The 15,849-nt window shown below is 33.8% G+C and overlaps 2 protein-coding genes across 3 annotated transcripts; one reads left to right on the top strand and one right to left on the bottom strand.

The window, feature by feature from the left end:
- Positions 1-2,162: 2,162 nt before the first annotated feature.
- On the top strand, positions 2,163-11,784 carry LOC129902302 (uncharacterized). 2 transcript variants are annotated; one of them, XM_055977486.1, is made up of 17 exons: positions 2,163-2,529; positions 2,633-2,690; positions 3,526-3,873; positions 3,962-4,102; positions 4,321-4,453; positions 4,573-4,686; positions 4,778-4,926; positions 7,699-7,791; positions 7,933-7,993; positions 8,150-8,482; positions 8,706-8,832; positions 8,915-9,014; positions 9,950-10,019; positions 10,133-10,285; positions 10,373-10,468; positions 10,675-10,994; positions 11,102-11,784. In XM_055977486.1, exons 2-17 carry the CDS (start codon positions 2,661-2,663, stop codon positions 11,282-11,284), a joined length of 2,451 nt encoding a protein of 816 aa, XP_055833461.1. In that variant the 5' UTR covers positions 2,163-2,529; positions 2,633-2,660; the 3' UTR covers positions 11,285-11,784. The 2 variants fall into 2 exon arrangements, with proteins under 2 accessions (XP_055833461.1, XP_055833460.1); XM_055977485.1 differs by having other exon boundaries at positions 2,163-2,690.
- A 2,449-nt stretch (positions 11,785-14,233) lies between these two features.
- On the bottom strand, positions 14,234-15,515 carry LOC129902303 (pathogenesis-related thaumatin-like protein 3.5). The gene is made up of 2 exons (XM_055977487.1): positions 15,387-15,515; positions 14,234-15,034 (listed from the first exon to the last, which is right to left on the bottom strand). The coding sequence occupies exons 1-2, from the start codon at positions 15,436-15,438 to the stop codon at positions 14,343-14,345; spliced, it is 744 nt and encodes a 247-aa protein (XP_055833462.1). The 5' UTR covers positions 15,439-15,515; the 3' UTR covers positions 14,234-14,342.
- Positions 15,516-15,849: the final 334 nt, after the last annotated feature.

The following is a 15,849-nucleotide window of genomic DNA, read 5'->3' on the forward strand; positions in this document are numbered from 1 at the left end:
ATTGCTGATAAGTTAAATATAAAAGATAACTTGATAAATAATACAGAAAAATATTTACATTATAGGAGTAATAATCTATATAAATTAAATTAATGGAACAATTATTGAGGAGGACCCATCTTTTCGGTTGTTGATCGACAAGTAGATGCCTTTTTTTTTTTTTAAAAAAAAGAAGATAATTCTAATTTCATTTAGATTTTTTTTTAAAAAAAACATTGCGCTAACTAAAGCGATTGACTCAATATATGAGGCGCAAGTTAAAAATTTTTATTTAAAAATAAAAGAATACTTATTAATTTAATATCATTCTTATTAGCTCAATAGTATCCTATATTCGAGGTGTATAAATCTATATTTTTTTTGTTAGTTTTCTATTTGATGGTGTTCGAAGTCCGTATTGGAGTTTCGACTAAATTCGAATTGTGTACTGCAGGATCTATTCGGCGGTGACAATTTCAACATGATCTTCTATATATCCAAAATTCGATTTCAAAATCTCTGATTAAGAGTGAAGTAACACACCACTGCATCACAATTTATGTTGATTAGTAACCTCGATCATGTATGTCTTTCTAGAAAGGACGTAAGAGAAGGATTGCAAACCTTAAATGCAATTAATTTCCTAATAAAGGATGCAAAATGTTCATATAACTTTATTCAAGTAATAACAATTCTAAATCAAATAAGACGGACTGTATAGTTATTATTGTCCATATAATTTTATTTAAGCTTATTTTAATTTGATGTTATAAAAAAAATGTATTTCTCTAACAATAGTAACTACAATAACAATAATATAAGCAGTGTGATTTCACTATTAAAATTTGAGAGAATGATATATACACGTATCTTATTTATATTTTCGTGGAATAACATTTAGTAGAAGTTAATTTATTTTTTTATTTGTGTGTATACGTTTGAGACAACTAGAAATACCTTTGCAAACATCCAATATTAAGGTAAATATACTAACACGATTAGAACTTTAGTTTCAACCCATTTCATATTTTCTCATGCAGAATATATTCCATTATATTTTTTTTATGTCTATAATAAAGTTGTTAGTGCTGTGACGAAAGAGTGATTATAAAACTCCATTAGTTTAGCTAACTAGCTAATTGACAACAAACTTTCCCCTGGTTGATTTGCTGTATCCCAAATATGAAATTTTACCTATATTTTGTTTTGTCACGTATGTAAAATTGGACACCAACATATATTCCCAATTATATATTATATATATTTCTCAAACCCCTCCATATAATAATTAGTATACTGTCATCACATAATTTAAAACCAATAAAACAAAAACCATAATTAACAATTTACGCAAATGTTTTTTAATGAAACCATAATCTACTAATTCCTACTGAAATTCTAAATTGACAAGTTTCAAAGCAAACACACAATTGTTTTGTTCTTTACGATTAATTTAATAAAGAAGATTTTTTAGTATCATTGAAAAAAATGATAAACGTTATAGTAGAATATCTATGGAAATTTCAAAAGTGAAGTCCGGTATAGCAGATCGCCATTTTGATTCAAATATTACATATCAAAACCAATTTTTACAATATGGATTCGTTGTAATTTTATAATTGATCATTTAATAGCGGAATAAGAAATAAGTTATTAATATATTAATTTTCGTATAACTTATTCGATTTGGTAGGTGAATAGGAAATAATTTATTCATATGTAAAATTAATACGGCGTTTGATTGACGATTTAAAAATCCGCGAGAATCTTTATATATTTTATGCATGATATAAGATGGAATAACTAATAAATAAATAAACAAACAATCTTTCAATAATTAATATTTGTATAAAATAATTTATATTCTTATCTCATAAAACTAAAAAGATTGTTTTCGATAGATCCGTCAAGCTGGTTAAGAACTTTTGTCTAAGCCCACTCATTTTATAATGGAAGAAAAAGGCAATGGTATTTCAGTAGTTCCAAGAAAAAGCAAGGGTACTTTCATAAAAAACATGAAATTTTATACAACTTTTTTCATTGAAAAAAAAACATATAGTAAAAGATTAATCTAATCCAAAAAATAAAAAATTGTGATTTAAGTCCACCCACCCCTACCTATTCTTATTCACTTTTTATTTTATTGTACACTTTATATATTAAATTATACACAATTTTCATATCATCCTCTGAATATTTCTTCTTTATTATTATTATTCAGTGTCCAAACAAATACAAGAACTTTGCTTTAACTAAATGTACAGATTTTTGGTTCACTGTTTAACAAGAAGTTAAGATAGTAGTTCCCTTTCCCAGACCAAGAAAAACCCAGTTCATATTTATTCAAGAACTGAGTTTTTTTTTTGGATTTTTTTCTTCTCATTGTTCTTTATTTTCAAAAGGGTGTCTTCAAGATTGATAAAGTTTCAATCTTTTCACCTCAGAGGGTGTGTATATATACACATCTGTTTGTATAATGTGGAGGGGTCTGCATTTCTTTTGGAAAACGGAGCCGATCGGAGAAACGCCGTCCACGGCGGCGATTTGATGGTGTGTTTTGTTAAACGCAGTGTGTCATGGAGTTAAAGATTTGGTGTTGTAGTAGTGGTAGTGGTAGTAGTACTAGTAGAAGTAATACTTGTACTTTTTTCAGTGTTCATCCAAAATCCAGCTCTTCAACTATGCTCAGATTTGCTATTTTTTTTCCCCAGGTAAGACTTTTTTTCAATTTGTGGATTTAGGGTTTATTTCAATTTTTTGGTTAATTTTATTTTTATGGGATAATATGCTGGTAGCTTATGAGGAAGGAAGAATACTAAGAATGTATGAGTTATTGGGAAGCTGTTTGGATAGTTGAAAAATGTTTGAAGCTAAAAAGAGGAAATTTTTTGAGGTTGGAAACTTAAGAATTTCTTGTTATTTCAGTAGACAAAGATTTGGATCTGCTGAAGTTATGAAATGTTCAGAAAGTTTCTTTTTGCTGTTTTCCCCTTGAAAAAATGTTGCATTTTATGGTAATTTCCATTTATAAGATCTTCTAGCTCCTTGTGAAGTTTCAGTTTCCTACCTTTTTATTTTGGGTAATGGGTATTTTGTTAAGCTACTTATATTTGAGTAATTGGCTTCCTTTGTGGTTGAATTGGATTTTAAAGATTGGGGCTTTCTGCTTGAGGGGTTATTTTTCTGTATTTCCACTGATACCCATGAACTTTACTCAGCTTGGGGTAATAGTTAATTTCTTAAGGTTTTTAATCAGCTCCAGTGAGCTTGTGGAGCTAAAAAAAAGGTTGATTTTGGTTTAAGCTGCTTATGGAATTTTGAGTGTTGATGTACATTCTGGAGATAGCTGTTCATCTCAATTACGAACATCTATTTCGTGATCTTTAGTTTCAAGAAACAACTGTTTCTTAATCTTTGTTTGCTTGTGACATAATTCTTTTTGTGCTCCAATTGTTAAAGTGTTACTGGGACAGCATTTAGGTAATGTAAGCCAGATTTTGATTGATGTTTTTTTTCCTGAAATCCTCTCTACCTTGCTTCTCTTAGGTTCTATTTCTACTGTTGTGTCTAGAGACCAGTTTAGCAACTTTCTCAGACCATCAGTTATTGAGACAAGACTTTGAGAAAGAAGATAAGAGCACCATTTCCCATTCTTGTATCCATGATCAGATAATTGAACAAAGGAAAAGACCTGGTTTGCAAGTGTATTCTGTCACTCCTCAGGTGTATGAGGAGTCGGTGGCTTCAAATCCCCCTCAACATAGAGGAAGGGCATTACTTGAAATTTCCAAAGAGCCAAATGATGTCATGCAACCGATTAGAATCTTTTTGAATTATGATGCTGTCGGTCATTCATCTGAGAGAGATTGTCAAATAGTCGGTGACATTGTGAAGGCAAGTACTTATCAACAGTTGAAAAGTGTCTTTGAGAAATTTGATATATGTCCTTACTAATTCATCAATTCTCTTTCTGCCTAATTAGCTCGGGGAGCCACCAGGTGCTTCTTTTTCTGGTACATCTTCTTGTAATCCACATGGAGATCCTCCAGTTTATGGTGATTGCTGGTATAACTGTACCTTAGATGATATAGCTGGGGAGGACAAAAGGCATCGCCTTCGCAAGGTTTATCCTCTTCTCATTCACCATACTGAAATTCTTACAGATGTTCATGTTTTTGGATCTTTTGAAATAATTACTGATAAAAGAAAGAACATGCTTGATCAGACTATTTCTGTCATGCAATGCCATTTCTAATGCCAGTAATTAGTACTTGATAGCCAAGGCCTTTGATTTAAAGAAAAATAGTTTAATATTTTAGCTGGATGCAATTTTCAATACAGGCCCTCGAGCAGACAGCGGATTGGTTTAAAAGAGCGTTATCTGTTGAGCCAGTTAAGGGGAACCTGCGGTTAAGTGGATATTCTGCTTGTGGACAAGATGGAGGTGTACAACTTCCAAGGAAATACGTTGAAGGTACTTTTATTCGATTATCAGCTATTTGGCTCTCCTTATTTGATTACGATATTTTCGTTTACTGTTTAGTTCATTATTGTCATGTTTGAATTATCATATTTTCTCCATGTATACTTCAGAGGGTGTTGCACATGCGGATTTGGTTCTTCTGGTGACTACAAGGCCAACAACAGGCAACACTCTTGCGTGGGCTGTAGCATGTGAGCGTGATCAATGGGGTCGTGCTGTTGCTGGTGAGTGTTGTGTGATCAAAAGCATATCAATACATCAAAAAAATTCATAGACACCATTAACCACAGCAAAACTGAGATTTTCTGGTTTCAGGGCATGTGAATGTTGCTCCTCGGCATTTAACTGCTGAAGCGGAAACTTTACTTCAAGCTACTTTGATACATGAAGTGATGCACGTTCTTGGATTTGATCCTCATGCCTTTGCTCATTTTCGTGATGAGAGAAAACGTAGGCGCAGTCAGGTAATTTTGATTTTTGCATGTGCTATAACCAAGCAGAGGGGCACCAGTAGAAATTCATGTTAATAAAAGTTCATAGACTGCAATAATTTCCCTTCCCCTCCAGTAGTGATCTCTTGTAAAAAGTTTTCTCCAAGGAATAGTTGTATGTATGTCACGACCCAAAAACTGAGGTCATGATGACACACATCTCAAAACCCAATCTGATGTGTAACCCTAAAAATAAAACTCATACAAGACTCCCAAAGGGAAAAGTGATGCCACGATTTAAATAAAAAGAAGAAAAAAAAAACAATGAAGAAATTATCCCAAAATCTGGTGTCATAAGTATAAAGAGCATCTAATACAAGGTTCGAATCTGAAGATACAACATTAGTCTCTGAATGATACAAAAGACTGAAAAATAAAGATAGACTAGTGACGATCCGAATTCTGGGACCTCACCACTAATCTGAGAATACACAATCCGCTAGAATATTAACTGCCACGTGGGGTACCCCGACTAGTATCTGCATCAAAAAGGGACACAGAAGTAGGGGTGAGTACAATTCACATGTACTCAGTAGGTTTTAGTTGACTGAGTATAAGGAATTAATCAAACCTATGAAATAAACTAAGGAACGCATCCACCTGCATACAGAAAAGTCCCACTCCGGCATCGGTGCCGCCAATTTATATATATATTGACGCGAGTAAAGTAAACCCATAATAACAGCTCATAATCACAACTAACCAGATAATTCAAGCAGCACAAATATCAATGCAATGCAATGCAATATGATGATGCAATGATGTGGTGGTACGGTGGAATCAAGACTGTCGCACAGACTGTCGTATACACCTGCTGAGCTGTGCTACCAAGCAAGGCACATGGGGGTCTTGCAGACCATATAACTCAATCACAATATCTCATTATCCTTGCCACCTCCTCGTGGTCAAGGGATCACAATGCATCCACTACCCTGCCGGAAAACTGCCTCGGTCAGGGACTCAAGATACAAAGGTTGGGATCACAATGCATCCACTACCCTGCCGGAAAACTGCCTCGGTCAGGGACTCAAGATACAAAGGTTGGGATCACAATGCATCCACTACCCTGCCGGAAAACTGCCTCGGTCAGGGACTCAAGATACAAAGGTTTAAAGGTGTTTCATTTTCTTTCTCAAAAGGAATTTCCATATTTCTCAACTTCCCATGTTTCATGATATGATGAATGAGGATGAATGCATCAAAACACATATGCATGGAAGTAATAATCAACTCACATGTGGTATAAGGTTCAAAGTTCTCAAAACTTAACCTACACATGATATTCACCCTCAATAAATAGTAACGGGAAGAACACACTTTCATTTAAATATTCACCCCTTTCTCAACAATATTTCAATACTCAAGTATGCTCAAAACCTCAACTCAATCTCTCAGGCGGCATCACAAGTCAAATAATATACTCAAGCCTCTCTCTTAGGCAAATCATAATTCACATGCTCTCAAAGCAAATAAGATAACAAATAAGGCCCCCACACGGGCTATGTAATACAAATAAACCCCGTCACGACAACACATTAATAAATAAGCCTCCACACAGACATCACAATATATATAACATTCTCAACTCATACTACAACCCCATCCCAAAGTCTATAACATATGAATGACTAATTACCCCATCTCAATCTCAAAGAAAGATAGCCAAACCTACCTCAATTGCCGAAACCGCACTCGAATACCTCCACCGGACAAGCAACTCTCGAATTCAGCGCCCGGAATGACAACCCACTATCAACAATGAAACATACACGTCACAAGGAGTCCAATGACACCCATATTGATAGGTTTCGGAACCGGGGGTAAAATATTGGAGAGCTGTTACATAGTTTGTTCTTTTATATGGTCAATTATGCTCAAACTGTTGAAAATGTCTGCAAGTTGGTTCTTCTGTTATTTTTTTTTGAGAACAAGCATATTAGTCAATTGGATTTTTATTTTGTTAAGCATATGGTTCGTCAATTGATAAGATCAGCTTCTGTTAACGTATCTAATTATCTCAAGAGTGCAACACAATCCATTAGTCAAGTGAAAAAAAGTTGGAATACAGAAAAAATAAGTCCAGAAGGTGAGGTGGAAGAGGTCCCAAAGAGGCCAATTTTTAAAACGATAATTTACTCGTGTTTTATCCCTTCCCCCTTGATTGCCAATTATGTTGTTCGGCGCCCGCATTATGCTCCAACTTAGGAACTTTTTCTCCTTAATTTATCTATTACTGGAAGACCATTGCGAAACTTACTGACAAATAGTTTATTTGGATAGTTGGAAGATGTGAATGATGCTCAAAACCATCCCAAACTTCTTTAATTCCTACTAGTTCCTCATCTGTTGGTGCTCTATCCTCTTGTATGATGTTACTTGTCTCAGTCGTAGGGCATTTGGGGTTCTGCAAAGTGAAACACTGCCTTTTCTCTATGATAATTCTTGTGGCCTATCCCAAGTATTTGCCTTGAGTCCCCTGCTCTTTGTCTTTTCTACCACATCTCTAAAGGATGTTGTTTCCTGCTCCAGCGTCTTGTGCCAATTACTGGGAATGTCAGAATCCTTTCAGCGTTACTTATTTTCTTCCTTTTCCTTATTCGCCAGGAAAGAGAATATGTGCCCCCTTTCGTTTTTATTTGCATTGACATAAGCTATTTTTCAGATAGTCGAGGGTTCACTAATATTTAGTTCAGACCTGGTTATTCTGAAGCCTGATGTGCATTTACTTTCCATTTCTATGCGTAGGTTACTGAGCAGGTAATGGATGATAAACTTGGAAGAATGGTTACTCGAGTGGTGCTTCCTCGAGTTATCATGCATGCTCGTCATCACTATGGGGTATACTCTTAAGTATTTCATTTTCTTTAATTTTCCTTCTCTGATTCCTGTAGCTTATGTTAGCTAGTTGCCACATTAAATTTATGGGCAAAGCTAAAACCCATTAAAATTAGAATACCCTTAACCAGTTTATCACTGCAGGCATTCTCTGAGAATTTCACTGGACTGGAGCTAGAAGATGGTGGCGGACGTGGTACATCAGGTTGATAATTATCTTTTATCTTGAATGGTGGATCCCTCTGAGATACACCCTCCTGCATTTTCGTAGCTTAAAGATGTCAATTTTATCGAGTGTATCTTACTAAATGAATATCTTTTTGAATTATTGATCGATTGTTTAAATAACAAATTGTTGCAGGTTCTCATTGGGAGAAAAGGCTATTAATGAATGAGATCATGACTGGGTCGGTAGATACAAGATCAGTGGTTTCAAAAATGACTCTTGCTTTACTTGAGGACAGTGGATGGTACCGGGCTAATTATAGCATGGCTGATCGTCTTGATTGGGGCCGCAACCAAGGACCAAATTTCGTTACCTTTCCCTGCAATCACTGGAAGGGAGCCTATCATTGTAACACCACCCAGTTATCTGGATGTACATTTAACAGGGAGGCAGAGGGTTATTGTCCAATTATGAATTATAGTGGGAATCTTCCTCAATGGGCTCGTTATTTTCCACAGGCTAACAGAGGTATTTCTTTAGTTTCTTTGTTTTTAATTTCAATGTCATTGAAAACTGATTTTGTCTTGGACACACAATCTTTATGTCTGACTTTGAACTTCTGAGAAACAAATCGACTATTAGAATTGTTGGGTGGATGCATGCCAATTGCAATTTTGAAACCAACATTACTGGTTTAGTAAGTCTCTTGAACTGGCTTTTCTGTTGTAACTTTGGTGGATTGCTGTTGCAGGTGGTCAGTCATCATTGGCCGATTATTGCACTTATTTTGTTGCTTACTCTGATGGATCATGTATAGACACCAATGGTGCTCGTGCACCTGATAGGATGTTAGGTGAAGTGAGGGGAAGTAGTTCAAGGTGAGGCGTTCGCCTCTGTAGCCTTTGGAGATTATATCTAATCAGATATTAGCTCACTAGTTTTTATTTTAAATTCATACAGGTGCATGGCTTCTTCTTTAGTGCGTTCTGGATTTGTACGTGGCTCAATGGCCCAAGGCAATGGTTGTTATCAGCATAGGTGCGCAAACAATTCGTTAGAGGTATGACTTCGGGAATTACTTGTCTGCTGTATTTGTTGTTCATCTTTTCTTTTGATTTTAGTTGCCTATCCAAGAGAATGTATATTAGCTCATTATTTTTTTTGAGAAAGAGATTGGCTCATTAATGATAAATGAGATGTGAGAAAATGGTTCAAAGCTCAAGAGCTACCCTCAGCCATGAGAGGATAATAGCTGGATATATCTTTCTCTTCCATTCCCTTTGTATTCTCAATCTTCGAGTTTGCATTTTGGAAATCTAAAGGATTGAAGTTTGTAATATTTGCAATCTGCCTAGTATTGTTGCCTTTCTAAAAGATATTTGCAATATGTATGATAATTCTTTTTCTACCTAGCCATATTATGGAATAAACGTCAGGGCCTACAAGAAATATCTACATTCTTGTGAAGCATAACTGTAAAAACTTGTGAATATTACCCTTCTAATATTAAAAGGCTATCTAGCCATTCATGAGAATGCCATAGTTTAAATTATGCAAGAGGTAAAAAGAGGCATACTGTATGTAGTTATACTCTTTTTAACACAGTAAAACAAGCAGTTGGAAAATATGGAAATAGCATGTATATCAGTATATCCTATCAAAATCAAAATTAAAATAAGATGGAATAGTATTGCTGAATCAATCTGAATATGTGAATATTGTAAATTGTCTTTTAAGGAAAGAGATCAATATTATATGATGAACTAAATTGGGCAATAGGTCATTAAAAATGTTACGGAGGTGAGCGTCATGTTAGTATCTTCTAGAGTTTGAAGTGTTAGTTCTGAAATCTCAGGATGCCTCTTTCTATTTGGTAGATCTGAGGTAGCTGTCCTAGTTCATTTCTTCCCGCTCAAATTTTATTTTGGAAGAAAGAATAAATCTCGGGAAAATATCTTACATTTAGCTTATTATATATGATTAAATTTCCCACAGGTAGCAGTAGATGGCATTTGGAGAGTTTGTCCTAAAGCTGGCGGACCTATCCAGTTTCCTGGCTTTAATGGTAATACTGATTGCACTACTACTGTTTAATCACTAAAGTATTTAGTAGCTCTTTGTTGATTTATGAAACTTTATCTCCTCTTTTTTGTTACTTTATATTTTTCTCAATTATAGGTGAGCTCATCTGCCCAGCTTACCATGAACTATGTGATGTGAATCCAGTTTCGTCATCTAGTCAATGTCCCAATTCATGCAATTTCAATGGAGATTGCTTAGGTGGAAAATGCCGATGCTTTATTGGGTTTGGTGGTCATGATTGTAGCAAACGTGAGCTCCCGTGCTCTCTGTGATAGTGGAATCTTTTGAGGGAAGTAGGTTTATTTGGTGTAATCACACTTCTGCTTTCTATTTCAGGCTCCTGTCCTGGCAATTGTGGTGGACATGGAAAGTGTCTTGGGAATGGTGTTTGTGAATGTGATAACGGGTATACTGGCGTTGATTGTTCGACAGGTAACATGGTTTATTTATTCCTTCTTTGCACATGCTAGTTGTGATGCTGTAAAAGGAGTAAACTTTTACTTTGTTGAACCAGCTCAAAATCTTTTGGTTGGCAGCTCCCCCCAAATGTCTTACTTTGTCCTTTAAATGATACATTCAAAGAATGCGTTGAGGTTGATTTGTTTACTTTAGCTAACATTTCCATTGGTGATACACAGCTGTTTGCGATGAGCAGTGCAGCCTTCATGGTGGGGTCTGTGACAACGGAGTCTGTGAGTTCCGTTGTTCTGACTATGCTGGTTACACGTGCCAGAATAGCTCCACGCTTCTTCCTAGTCTCTCTGTTTGCAAAGATGTGCTTCAAAATGATGTATCAGGGCAACATTGTGCACCTAGTGAGTTAAGTATCTTGCAGCAACTGGAAGAAGTAGTGGTGATGCCCAACTACAACCGACTATTCCCAGCTGGTCCTCGAAAGATTTTGAACATTTTTAGGGGTAGAGATTGTGATGGAGCTGCTAAACGATTAGCCTGCTGGGTGAGTTTTTTCATCCTCTTATGTCAATTTGAAGCAAAACATTTTACCATGCATTTTTGTGTACGTACAATTTATTCATTATTCCTGTGAAACTGCTTAAAAACCAGATCTCAATACAAAAATGTGACAATGATGGGGACAACCGGTTACGAGTGTGTCATTCAGCTTGCCAATCATATAACGTTGCATGTGGAGCATCACTTGATTGCTCGGACCAGACACTATTTAGCAATGAACACGAGGGTCAAGGTCTTTGCACAGGTTGGGGCGAATTGGACGCTTGGTTTTAGAACATGAATTTGGTGTACATTGTAGGTAGCTTTAGGTCCTTTTTTTCCTTTTTCTTCTTCATTGGCCGGCTTGTACTGTGTTGTAAGCTTTTTTCTCTTTGGGGTAGGAGGAAAATGTGTGCGCGAAGCGCTCATAATTTAGTGTTCTTTTTTATCCCATCCCAAATGTTCATTTCGTAAAAGATTTGGGATGGGGAATTAATTTGAGATTTTGGCTTTCAAAGATGAAAGTCTTGATGTAGAGGAAATGTAATCATAGAAAAAAGGATAAGAGTAAAAAAAATTGGCCCAAGGCCTTGCAACCATTAATTGTGTATTTTATTTTACTTTTCCTTTAGATCTGATAGTTTTTCACGTAATAAGTGTGCGTTCAATTTTACTCTACTCGTAGATTAGTCGATTATAGTTTTTTTAGATTTTATTGTAACCTTTGAAGTTTAATTCTTCTATTTATGTGGCCTATGTGTAACTTATAAAAATTACGGACTTGAGCCGTGAAATTAATCATTTGATATTTGTGACTTAGATTGATTTCGTTATATCATTTTGGAGTTAAAGTTTGCTGTTAGATTAGTGCTTTGTGCATCGAGCCTTTTTTATATTTTATCATCCTTAAGGTTTGACTTCGTCACATTATCCTCCTTTATAGTTTGCAATATAATGCTTAGTTTGAAACTAGAAATCCCAATAGAAGCAACTAAGGAACATAAATTAGTTCTACAATGAATTAAACATTTAACTATTTATTTAGATTAGATAATTAATCCACACACGGTTATGACAAAGGGAGCATTTTAACAGTCGATGGGGGTGTGAAATGTTAATAAAATAATTAGAAAATGTTAGTGTCCTTAATTAATCTAAGATTAAACTATACGTAACAATATTTAATGTGAACTTCATGAAAATGGACAAATCCCACTGACTTACTGTCTTTATTTTGTAGTAATTGTTCCATTAAATTTGTCTTTTAATCAATCGATGATTTGACTCTTCTCCATCCAAAAAACAAAAACAAACAATTTTGAACTCCAATGTATAGATAGATACACCTAATTTTCACAAGATTCACACTCACCCAAGAAAGAATCTTTTCACCTCAAAATTATGAAGTTACAAAATGAAGGACTCTTTTTGTTTTTGTAATATAGTTAAAATTGGGAGTAAGTAAGATATTAATAGGGCCAACTAAATTGTGCCTTTTGAAATTTGTAACACCAACTTCACTCTTTATTGTAGTAACGTGGTAAATACTCTTTTAATAAGAAATTTTAGATTCTAGCTTTAGATATGAAGTCACTTTTGATAGAAGAGAATGTTTTACCTTCAAAGTAAAATTTTCTAATGTAAATCTAGATTAATTAGACCTACTGAATGAGAAATTAAAAAACAAAATAAATAACAATTATGTAATAAAAATGCCCATCTTTAGCATGATTTTTAGCCTTTTGATTAGAATAGGAATTGTGAGAGAACAAGACATATGACTTTACCATAGTTATGACTTTATTTATAGTATAATCACGATTGTTATCATGTTCAACGAGATAAAAACTTTTAGGAAAAAGTTTCAAATTAAGAGGACGATTCTATCGGTGAACTAATCATATATATCAATGAAATAGAAAAAAATCATGTAAGATTGATTAGCTTCAAAATTTCAATATAAATAAAATAAGGGCAAAGGACCTGATTTACTCCTAAATTTTATGATATGAAGTTGATATACCCTCCGTTTAAAAACTAGCTCATATATATTCCTGTCATCATTGAAATGACACATATATATCCCCACCGTTACAAATTATTTTTTACTAAATTAGAAATATATTTTTTTTACTAACCTATATATAATCTTTTTCACAAATGAATTATTTTTGAAAAAAATATATATATACCCATACATATTTCCTTTTCTTCTAACGGAAGTGAAAAAAAATATTTTTAAAATTATTTTTTAAATTTTTTTTATTAAAACAAATAATACATATAGGGGTATATTTGATCTTTCTCACACATAATTTATTTTTTTGATTCAACGGCTAATTTGAATTTATTATTTAGATGATCAAGTTTATTTTTCTCATTACTTTTATTGTAAAATTTATTATACATGCCCCAATTCATCAAAAAAATTAGTTTTAAACTCTTTTTTTATTTCTCTTATATTTACACCAAAGAATAATAATAAAAAAAAGAATTAGAAACTCAAATAATAATAATTAAAGAAATCAAAAAAAAATTATGTGTGAAAAAGATTATATATACCCCAAACTTTGCTATTTTTTTTTTACATGTATGGGTATATAAATTTTATTTTTTAATTTTTTTTACTTTCTCAAAAAAGATATATATCCATACATGAGTTTTTTTAAAATAAAAAATCAAAAAATTAATTTTTTCAATCAGGCCCTTTACCCATAAAATAAAGGAAAAATTACTAGAAAAAATATTTTTTAATAAATAATTACTGATTTTAGCGATATTTTTTATTTATTACCATTTATAGCAATATATAGCAATATTATGATATATCTACTATGTATTAAAAGTGAATTATGCATGCAATATAAATGTATTATAAGTGTTTTAAAATATATTATACTTGTTTGGTAAGAAATTGACACGATGTATTATATGTGTATTAAAGTATGTGATAAATATATTATCCATGAATAAAACTTGTATTATATGAGTTTTATAAATTATTCTCGTATAAAAATTGTATTATAAGTGTTCAGTAAAAAAAATATTATTGCTATAAATGATAAATATTTTCTTAATGTAGTACATTTAACAATAAATAATTTCTTTTTATTTATCTAAATGGTTTTAGATAGAATTACTTGATAGTCATATTAGTGCATACTTTGGTAAGTACCCAATTAGAATATCACAAATTAAGAATATCAAATTAAATCGATATGATAATAATATCATACACAAGTATCATGATAAGAATATTTTTTCTTATTAAAATGCATAAAATCAATTGGAGATTACAAAAAATAGTATTCCCCTATGTTGTAACAATAATCATTAATTTTTTTTTAAAAAATTATAAAGTTGTTGGACAAAATGTGATGATATAATCAGCACCAGAACAAGTACAGGTACTTGAAGCATCATCATATGCATAGCTATATGCAGTAGGGCACGCATCTTTAAACATCTTCGAGTACAGCGTCGGCGAGCAAGTTGCCGGCGTCGCATGTTCACCGGTGCAGCAATACTCCGGCGTATTGAATTGTGCACACGCGCTCTTACACGCCACAACTGCGCCGGAATCTATCACTTGCAATTCCTTTGGACAGTTCAAATTTAGATCGGCGATGCAGCCGGCGTATTGGCAATCGCCGGATCCGCCGGTAGACCGTACTCCGATACCGACATTGTAGCCATCAACAAGACTAACATCGTAAAAATCCTTCTCATCTTTGCTCTTACCAATCGTGAATTCAACTAGACTCACCGGAGGTACGCCGCCGGCTCCGCTAGGGCATTTCAATGCACCACAATCGCCGGTTATACATTTACCGGTTCCGGAATCGTCGAAGTTACAACCGGTTCTGCCCCAAAACCGGCCGGACCATCCACCAGGGGCGGAGAGCTGGATGGTAGCTCCGGGAGTTAACGCAAATCCAGAATCACCGGAGATAGCAACTCCGTTGCCGGAAAGAGTACCGGGCCAAACTGTGTAACCGCAATTGTTTTGAAGCGTAAATTGAGTGGCGGAAACAGCAATTGCTTCTGCAAAAAGGTAAGTAAACTGTTACATACATGCTCTCTGGGCGTATTCATAATTTAAGCTCTATTAATTTTTAGCATTGAATCATTAAATTACACATTCAAATTTATTATTTGCTATAATTTTAATGAATTTACGTACATAAATTCACGATCCATGTCAAAAGTACTAAATCAAATAAACCTTACACCGCAACAATATATTTGTCACTAAATATACATTGAATTGAATCACACAAAAATATAACTAGGCAAAATAAAGAGATAAAGGAATTGATCGATAAATGTCTTGAAACAAACGAAAAGATACAATTGTAGAAAGAATCATAGGCAAAATAAAGAGAGAAAAACTTACGGAACATGAAGAGGAAAAGGAGAAAATAATGCTGCTTATGTATGGAGGCCATTGGAATTAGCAGAAATTATCAATGGAAGTTAGTTTTTGAGTATCAAATATTGGGCAATTCTATTTATAGCCCATTATTACTTCCCATAACCCCACCCCACCCCGCCCCACCCACCCACGTTGGAAATTATATTACCATTGTGGGTAAATTGCATTAACTGCACACGCAAAGATTTCGCAGTTATTTTTTCCCCCTAATATTTCTTTTCCAAAAATATATGACAACTCCCTTTGGTCCTTTTATCAGTTTAGGTATGTAGGTTAAAGGAATATGGAAAGAAGTTGTGTATATGTAATATGTAATTAAAAGTATCAATTTTTGATCCTCATTAAAAGACTCCATTTTAAACAAAATCGTTTTCCACTTTTTTCCTCAAAATATAATTATTTAATTATCATATTATATTTAGAA

This window comes from Solanum dulcamara, chromosome 9 (genome assembly GCF_947179165.1).
Source record: "Solanum dulcamara chromosome 9, daSolDulc1.2, whole genome shotgun sequence".
NCBI classification, from domain to species: domain Eukaryota; kingdom Viridiplantae; phylum Streptophyta; class Magnoliopsida; order Solanales; family Solanaceae; genus Solanum; species Solanum dulcamara.